Below are 9,752 nucleotides of genomic sequence, written 5' to 3'. Positions count from 1 at the left end.
GCACCATCTGTGCCCCCTACTGTGCCAACTTGCTGTGCTTTAGCCACCCGGCGTTCTGCTCATTGTTGTGAGCGTCGCTCCTCCCCCTCTCCGTTGTTGTTGGAGGGCGACTGCCTCCAACTGCCCAGTAGAGTCCTTCAAGAGCCTCCTCCACAGAGGCTGATAATGACACCGCTGGTACCAGTCATCGGCAAGTCCACTCAGCTCCTCATCCTCCTGTACCATCTCTTCTCCACGTTTCACAAGCATAGAGAAGTGAGGGAATGACTGTGGCCGAGAAGACCTCAAAATTCGTTCAGAGCGACAGACCAAGTAGCTTCCACACAGCATTATGCAACCGATGAAAAGATAATGCCATACAACTGATTCGGAGCGAGACCTCTGCTGGTTAACCGAAGCCAATCATAAATACACTGCCCAGGTATGGGAAACTCCCCACAACTTCCCCATCACCAATTGGGAGTGTTCGATGGTACAAAATACCCAGGCAGGAGCTTAGTTTTGGTGGGGCTGATGATAAGGCTCCACCTCTTAGCAGGAAAGCTCAAGGTTCAGCAGCAGCACCTCCAACTCCTCCTCTGAGCAAGCAGCAATTACCAGATCGGCAAACGTAACATGGTTGAGCAATAGGGAGAAATCCCTTGACCACACCTGGGCATTGATCTGCCTCCAATTGTAGCTGTAGCAGATAGAAGGCTTCAGGAAGTACGTGGTAAAAATAGATGTAAATTAATGTGGGAGCCAGAGGACATGCCTGTCGCACCCGAAGGTGTAGAGGGAATGGCTCCGACTCCCGGCCATGCAGTTTTACCCAGGCGGCAAATAATATGAAATCCTGCAGTCACAAACGCTGTAAGTGAAAATAAGTAATGTAATAATAGGAAGGTGATATTTTAAAAAAATTGTGTATTTGAACGTGAGTTCACACAATAACAAAGAAGATATTTTAACGTGAGTTGACACAAGAATGAATATGAAAGCAATGGGCAAGTTATGAGGAAAACATATTAGGTGTACGATTTGTATGGTGTGTATGGCATTGTGACAAATGCAACATTTATGAAAATGTTTTTAGCTACGTGATGTAACAGGTGAGCTGCCAGACCATTGAAAATCACCCCCTGCCCCGCAACCCTCCGCATTCCCCCTGCCACCCCTCCCCCACGAGCCCCAACATCGATTCCCTACACAACATTCATAAATACAGTTACACATCATCGGAATCACCACGCTCATCAGAATCTCGGAGCCGCGTTCACCCTTGGCTTCGTGTGGGGTTCACAGAGAGAAAGCTCCCCGCTCATTGTCGTCTCAGTCAGGCTCAGAGTCGGTGCCGGTGACAGGAGCTCTTGAGGTGAAATGCACCGGGCTGCTGTGCGAGTCGTGCGTGGGGCAGCTCCATCTGTTGCAGCGCCAGCGTCGCCTCTCCGCTTAAATCTACAAACGCAGGCCTTCTCTGGGAGTCCATTTGCTCCTCAGCTCCTGCTTCCCCTCCTCACTGAAGTCATTGCACTCCACCCTGCAGCACAGAGAGAGGCTCACGCTGACACGGGTTCACACGGAGACTCGGGCAGCTCCGCACCGTTCGAGACCCATGCAGCCCACAACAACCACTCTGGATTAAGGTCTCCTCATGCTATTAGAGCTGCTTCACCATACTTTACCACGCGGGTCAGTGCAGGTCTGTGATGGCAGAGACTGCAGATCTAGGATCGTAGAATAGTTCAAGGGTGGATTGTGCTGCACACTGCAGTCTGTTGCCCGCAACTTAGCTCTGCTGCCTATAACGCCTGTGGTTATGTGCGGTGGTTTATCTGATGACGGTTGCTTGTGTTGCAATCGAAACGTTTATTATATTATTATTTGATTTTATTTTCTACGTGACTTTACCGAAAGAACCAAAGAGAATATTAAATGGACTGGAATACACTCCACTACCCACCCCACACTTCTGGCAATGGCTCTCATAGCACACAAACATGCTATCAAGGTCTATTGCCCAAAACGTTGCCTTTTCAATGTTTTATTCTGCTAAGGCAACAGTGTTAATGACGAATCAAAGTTGTTTTGTCTGTAGCAACAATCAGAGCGCGTATGAGACACGAGCAGCATAACTTACCTGAGCTCCCTCAATGCTTTGTTGGTGATTATGATGTCATGGAGAGCTGGGATCGATTTGTCCTTCAGTGAGCAGCCTATCAGACTACAGGGAAAGAAGAGGAACTGAGTGGGGTGAAACTGGAAAATAAAGCGTGTACACACCCACAAGAAATGGAGAGCAACTCAACATCTTTTAGTACAATAAGGGTGGAAATCTCGTATAATCAGCTAAACAGAGGGAGGGAGTAATCATTTCGTACCAAGGAACGCAACCCTATTTGTCTATTAATTGTTTAATGCGGCTGTCCAAAACGGCATTTTACAGGAACGTAACCCACCGCATTTGGCGAGGTCTGCCTCTGCAATATATTGTATTAAGCATCACGCTGGTCTATGAAAGGCCACTAGATACAGGCAGAGGAGCCAGAATCTAAATCTGAATATTTATTAATAGAAAATCCGAAAATCTATAAAGCTCTTTTCACAGATGTCCACGCTAGCCATCACAAGGCAAAGGCTGGTTTAAACTGTATATTGGGCAAGGTTAAAATAATGTTCAAATGTATAGGGCTGGCGTATAAGAGCCATTGGTGACTTTATGTCTTTAATAACGGTCAGGTTGTGGTGTTATCTAATGTAAAGTTTGGGTGGGCAATTAATGCCAAGATTGCAGCCATTCATGATATTACATTCTTAATTGTAATCCATGACGTTAAACACAGACGACCATCGATTATATGCAAAGAGTGCCTATCTGGCTTCCAACATCCAGTGAAACCGGTAAAACCACTCAAAAGGCTGTACCAGTCCGGCGATCGGCGCCATGTGCGTGACAAAACAAGTAGCTATCCTTTATTTCAGTGTCAAATAATATATACAGTACATCACACGCTACATACAACTTAAACAATGAAAATACTGCACGCATATACTTTTTTCATGACTAATAACTAGTCATAGAAACAGTAAATATACAGTGCGATTTGGCGAAAATTGCGTGCAATTCGGCGTTTGCCAGAGCACTGATCTGAAGGCTGCATCAGTCTGACGATTGTCAAACACAAGATGTTGTTGTCAAACACAAGTTGTGGTTGTCAAACACAAGTTGTGGTTGTCAAACACAGGTTGTTGTCAAACAGAAGTCGTTGTCCTCAAACACAAGTCCTTGTCAAACACAAGTTGTTGTCAAACACAAGTCGTTGTTGTCAAACACAAGTTGTCAAACACAAGTCATTGTTGTCAAACACAAGTTGTTGTCAAACACAAGTTGTGGTTGTCAAACACAGGTTGTTGTCAAACAGAAGTCGTTGTCCTCAAACACAAGTCCTTGTCAAACACAAGTAGTTGTCAAACACAAGTCGTTGTTGTCAAACACAAGTCGTTGTTGTCAAACACAAGTTGTTGAACACGAGCGTCGTACGCACATCACTGCATGCAGAGTCATCGATATTGGAGTGGTGAGTGCGGTACAGTAAATGGTAACTTTTTACAGCAGGATATTTATTTAGTTTATTTGTATATTTATTTAAGCGATTTTCATATCGTAAGCTATTTAAAATATTAAATATATACAGAGCACCTATAAACATAATCGTATTCAAGAACCTGCAAAAATAAGTTGTTTTAAATAATGACGCAATTATCTGGTGTTATTGAAAATCCAGCACCCCCTTCCTCCCGATGCTGCTTGATAATCGATGATCTACTGTATTAACATAATATAGTTTGAAACAATATTATTGGTTAGAGTCGGTAGTGACAATTGTAATTGTATTATTATTTAAGTGGTTAGAAGCGTTGTCATAAGTGTGGTTAATAACTTAATTGATGAGTGCATAAAAAAGAAAGTTATAATAGATGTTAAAACACAACATTATGCTACTAGCTTCTTTGCCCATCCTAGGACGGAAGCTGTAATATTTATGAACAAAAATGAGCAGAGTATAATTGTATATTGTGTTAATTGAATGGCAGTGAATAGTGCACAAAAGTATGCCATAAAACACATTCCTGCGGAGGGAGCTGGTAGGAACGTTGGCTTGCTCGGTCAATGGCCAGGGTCAACGGCGTCGTGGTGTATTCCGCAAATATGCCCGACTGTGAGGGCGGGCACAAGCCGACATGAGTAGGTTAAACGTTGAGTTTTATAAGGGCACCACGGGGTGACCCCCTCCCCGCCCAGCCCCACCCTCCCTCCCTCCCTCCCCAGCCCCACCCTCCCTCCCTCTTGTTTTCTTTAACGATCAGAAGAAACAGAAAGATGCTCGGTCTTTCGGCACTTTGCTTCATTCATCATGTCGTCTTTTTTGTCTTTTTTGTTTACTTATGTGCCCCTTTTTTAAATAAAAGATATAACAGGGATTTACCGTGTAACATTAATCCCATTGTATGCTACTGTGTTCATAAACACCAGCAAAACAAAAATTCAGCCTTAAAACCCCATCACCAGATCCCCTGCATTCGTCACATTACGCAAAGCGCCCTCCGTAGCCCAATGCATCGAGAAAGATGCGACACCCCCCGTCAACTGAGCGTACCGAAATTCCAGCCAAATTCTGGCAGAAACCAGGGCCTTGAAGATGCGGCAGTGGCTCGGGAAACCGCTTCCTTCAATTGCACATTTCCTGGCCCTATAGATGGCCAGTTTGGCGTTGTTCATGATGAAGTTCGTCAACCCCTCGATATCCTTGGTACCCTCGTGCCCCCTATATCCAAACATAAGAATTGTGGGTGAGAAATGAAGATTGAATTTCAGTAGAATATTTCGTAACAGCTTATAGAGTGAGTCTAGGCTTTTGCAGCGTACGTATTGATACGCCACTCTTTCGAGCTCACCACAGAATCCGCATTCAGGATGTGTCTGTGAAAAGTGTCAGGAATGTGTTTCGTGGTCACAGTCCCATGGGCAATGCTCCAGCCAAGATCACCGTGGCGCTTGTATGATGGATTTGAGTAAAACAGCTCCCAATGAGGCCTCAAGCGATCACTGCAGGGCATCGTGTCCCTCCAAGCGTAGCCTTTACGTGACATTATTTGTTGGTGGAAATCGACCATTTGGGCCTACAGCTTTTTCCGGTCTACACCTGAGAAGCACCCCTCCTGGCCATTCCCCGATGTGTGCCCCCCGTGCTGCTGTGAGGAAGAGAGGTGAGTGTGCTCCCGTGCTGGGACGACATTCAGTTTTGGTGGCACTGGACCACCGCCGGCTGACTCGTCGCCAACACTCACAGCAGGCGCGCTTCCCACTGCTGTTGAGAAGGACCTTCATACCTCATTCACAAGTTTTGCAGCGAGTCTCACTGAGTGCATCTTGTTCATTGCAGTTATCTCGGTAAAGAGAAGCCACTGCCCCTCCATGCCTGGTTTCACTAAATCGCCCACCCTCGTGAGACGTGCGTCCACCATGCGTTTTTCCATGGCAGGGCCTACAAGAGAGGGTAGTGCCATGTTGGGGTTCTGTAACAGTGGCTCGTGAGCGAATTCTGATGCTGACTGGGGTGTATTCAGTCGAGCGGTGACAAGGGAACCCCAGGTATGTAGGATACTCCTGTAGAAGTGGGGAATCTGTGCGAGTGGAATACCTTCAATGTCCATAAAGAAGAGCTGCTTGCTGCACTGAAGGCCGAGGTTATTCAGAAAAAAAGATGCTGTGGAACACCACATGGGTGATGGGGCCGTGTAGAGAAAGCTCTGTATGGCTTGTAGACGACAGGTAGAGAGTTGGCTCCGTACACACACCAGACCTTGCCCGCCCTCCCGCAGTGGCAAGGCCAAGATACCAGCAGCCACACGGTGCTTCCTCTGCGACCAGAAGAAGGCAGCTATCATTCTTTGAAGTTTTGCTATCAGGTATGCGGATGGAGTGAGGGAAAAGAAGCGGTGCTACAAGGTGGATGCAACCAACTGGTTCACCATCAGGGTTTCCCCTCTAAACGTGAGAGACTTGCACAGGTGCCCCCATGGCTCCAGTCGTTTCCTCACCTTCTCTTCCAGGAAATCCCAATTTTCCTGCAGTGGTTTTTCTCCTGGCCCCAGGAGTACGCCGAGATGGTGCAGACGCTCTTTGCTCCACGTTATTGTTTTGGCCAACTCAGGGAACCGCGCTTCGTCCCACTTCCCAACAAGCAGCCCACTGCACTTCTCACAGTTCATCCTGGAGGAGGCCGCACACGGGGAGGAAACCTCTTGGCACTCGTGCAGCCGTTCGATGTCGTCAAAACTCAGTAAGAAGAGAACGTCATCGTCATACGCTGTGAGGGTCACTGTCATACTGGGCTCCTTTAGAGTCAATCCGGTGAGTTGGCGTCGGAGTAAATGCAGAAAAGGCTCCACGACGAGGGTGTAGAGCTGTCCTGACATAGGACAGCCTTGAATGATACCTCTTCTGAAATCTATAGGAGCAATTAGTCCGCCATTAACTTTAACCAGACACTGGGCCATGTTGTACAGCAGACTAATCAATCCTATGAAGCGGGTCCCAAAACCAAACGCTTTCAGAGTGCCAAGAAGATACTGGTGATCAACCCTGTCAAAGGCTTTCTCTTGATCAAGGGAGAGAAAGGCAAGTGGAAAGTTCAAATGCTCCGACAGACTGATCAAATCTCTGACCAGGAAAATCCCATCATGGATGGTCCTCCCTGGAACAGTGTATGCCTGATCATCAGCAATAATCTTAGCCAACACCCTCTTAAGCCTTGCAGATGCAGCTTTCGCGAGAATCTTATAGTCCGTGCTCAGCACTGAGAGTGGACGCCAATTTTTAACGTGTCTGAGGTCGCCCTTTTTCGGAATCAGTGTGAGCACGGCTCTCCTCCAGGACTGAGGCATCATGTTGGTCTCCACTGCTTCATCCAGCACAGCTTTGTAGTCTTTACGTATGGCGTGCCAAAAATGGTGATAAAACTCCCCTGTCAGCCCATCAATCCCTGGGGATTTGTTCCTGGCCAGGGCACTCACTGCCATGTCCAGGTCACGTTGTTCGACCTCTTCTTCTAGAAGGTCCCTGTCTTCTTCACTCAAAGTAGGCAGGTCCTTCCAGATTTCATTCTGGGCCACTGTGGATATATGCTCTGGAGAGAAGAGATTTTCATAGCACTGTGCTATTGTTGTAGCTATCTGATTATTGTTTGAAACAAGGACCCCCTTGTCATCAAATAAATGCTCCATGGCTTTGCGTCTACCATTCTGCTTCCCCAATGAGAAGAAAAGTGTCGAGCTGGAGTCTATATCAAGGGTATCTTTAAAACGAGAGCGTTCAAATGCCCCTTTTGCCTTTTCTTTCTGCAACCCTTTTAGACATTCTAGGGTTTCCACATATTCCTGCAGCAGGCCTGGATCGTCCCCAATCTTCCGCCTTTGCTCTAAAATATGGACCCTGTTCTCCAGCTCACAAATTTATCGGTCAATATTTGTTGTGTTTCCCCAGGCGTACAACTGACACAGTTTTTTGATGTGTACTTTCCCTATGTTCCACCATTGTGCTAAGCTATTAAACCGATCTTTATTTCTCTGCCACTGTACCCAGAAGACCCCAAAAAGACCAGTGAAGGTGGGTGTCTTGCAAAAGGGCATTATTGAAATGCCAGTATGCCGATCCCCTTGGGACCCCTCGTATTTTCATTTCAAGTAGTATTAGGCGATGATCGGCCAGTGGTGCCGCCTGAATACTGGACGACACTTTACTATTTTCAAGGTCTTTTGAGATGTGACAGTGTTCTGTCAGCTCGGGTTCTCATAAAGGTGAAACCTCGCTGCTTTGGATGTTGCGTCCGCCACACATCTACAAGACTGTACATGTGGACACATGCCGCAAGGTATTCAGGACACCGCTTTTACACAGCTCGGTGCCAGTGCGGTCGAGGACATCGAGTGTACAGTTGAAATCTCCTCCCAAAATCACAGTCGTCATTCGGGATGTTTTTGAGATGGTCCTGTAACTCATTGAAAAAAATAAGTTTTTCCGCATCATTGATGGGGGTATAGATGTTTATGAGGTGGACAGAAATGTCATCAAGTTTGATTGTTACGTCGAGGGCTCTTCCTGGTACCACCTCAACCTGGTTAACTATAGTGGGTGTAAACCCTGGTGCAAATAACGTTGCAACTCCTGAAGAATAATGAGTAAGGTGACTGAAAAACAAATCACCTTTCCATTCTGTTTCCCATTTATCATCCTCGCTGGTTGTAAGATGCGTCTCCTGCACAAAGAGCACTGATGCCTTGTGTTCTTTTGCGAGAAAACGCGCAAAGTGTCTCTTGAGTGGACCTCTACACCCATTTATATTAATTGCAGCTATCCGCAGCATTAAGTGTCCACGTAGTTATTTGCCTCAGGAAATACCTGATCCTCTTCCTTTCCTTCCCAGATGATGACTTTCCCTGTCTCTTGAAATCCTGTTCAACATGGAATAGGGAGGCTATAATTGCCTCCACATTTCGCCACCTTGACAGAGCTGCAGTCACTCGTTCTTCTGAGCCATGGACTTCATCTAAAAAGGTCCATAGCTCTGACTGTGAGAATATTGGTGCCCCTTCAGTCAGCTCAGCAGATGTCAGGTTCACTGAACTCCCTGTGCTGAGGGTTTCTTCAAATTCCTCTTCTTGGCTTCCCCCCTGAGCCCCCAGGCTTTGAGGATTTTCAGTCGTCGTGGTATCCTTCGTCGATGCTTTATTGGGTGATGCCACTTGCCCCTCCACTGATTGGCCCTCCATCATCCTCGTCCTGGTCACCCCGCGTAGTTTGGGCAGTTGGGTCCTGTTTGGGCTCCTCAGTGCTCTTGGCCGCTCGCGTTTCCTGGCAGCCCTCGGCCGCCTCACTGGGCGCGTCGTCGAGGTCTGAAGTGTGGCCCTCTTCACTTGTTTCCTCCGTCACTGCACAGATTGCGTTTTCCCCCGCTTCTATTTCAGGCTCCAGATTTTCTTCAGGCGTCCTGCGCTTGAGCTTGGTTCCTGCATGGGGCTTCTTCCCTGTGCGTGTCCCACCTCTAGGGGCATCTGGGATGGTGAAGACCCCGTCCTTGCCACCAGTGCTCTCCGCATCTCCCCCAGGCGTTGGTGCGATGTCAGACTCCAACCCTGGGAGATCTTTAAAGGGACTGACCTCATCCCCACTTGGCTCTGGAGACAACGAAGCTGAATCCTCCATAAATTTCCTCTTCAGAGGTCCGGCTGTCAATGATGGCTGGGTGGCTGGCTGAGCTTCAGTCTCCACGGAAGTAGCTGCTGTTGGAGTGGGGTCTACCGCCATCTCGGGTGATCTCCGTGGTGAGGGACCCTCTCCTGAGTCACTTGTTGGGTGTGCTTCTTTAGCACCATTTTCCACCATTGCCTCACTGTTGGATTGGGCATTTGCTGTCTTTGGGCAGTGTTTTTAATATACCCCTCTGCTTTGCATAGGTTGCATTTTAGCACGTCCCTGCAGTAAAACAGCCTATGGGCCCTTCCTCCATGCATGACCACAAAGGAGCCCTCCTCAAGCTGCCCATTGGGCACCAGCATGTAGACCTGTCTTCTAAAAGACAAGACATGCCACGAGGAAGGATTTTTGAGGCCCAAAGGCACACGCTGTAGGTTGGAAGTCAGTGTGCCCAACTTAGCCAGGTTATCTTGGATGTCTTTATCGGGAATGTAGGGGGAGGGGGGGGGGCGTTGGA

At 47.5% G+C, this 9,752-nt stretch overlaps 1 protein-coding gene across 1 annotated transcript in view; it reads right to left on the bottom strand.

Annotated features, from left to right (window-relative positions):
- Positions 1–889: 889 nt before the first annotated feature.
- Positions 890–9,752, bottom strand: part of LOC116937955 (ribonuclease inhibitor-like) — a 53,331-nt gene continuing 44,468 nt past the window's right edge. The window contains exons 16-17 of the mRNA XM_076063986.1: positions 2,120–2,203; positions 890–1,519 (exon numbers count right to left, since the gene is read on the bottom strand). Of these exons, the coding sequence (XP_075920101.1) occupies positions 1,438–1,519; positions 2,120–2,203 (166 nt within the window). The 3' untranslated portion in view covers positions 890–1,437. The remainder of the gene's footprint in view (positions 1,520–2,119; positions 2,204–9,752) is intronic.

The sequence above is a fragment of the Petromyzon marinus genome, unplaced genomic scaffold, assembly GCF_048934315.1.
Source record: "Petromyzon marinus isolate PM22_M1 ecotype Great Lakes invasive population unplaced genomic scaffold, UKy_Petmar_22M1.pri1.0 PM_Scaffold_25, whole genome shotgun sequence".
Taxonomy (NCBI): domain Eukaryota; kingdom Metazoa; phylum Chordata; class Hyperoartia; order Petromyzontiformes; family Petromyzontidae; genus Petromyzon; species Petromyzon marinus.
Note: the sequence above shows the minus strand (reverse complement) of the source record. Positions and strands in the feature narration are given on the sequence as shown.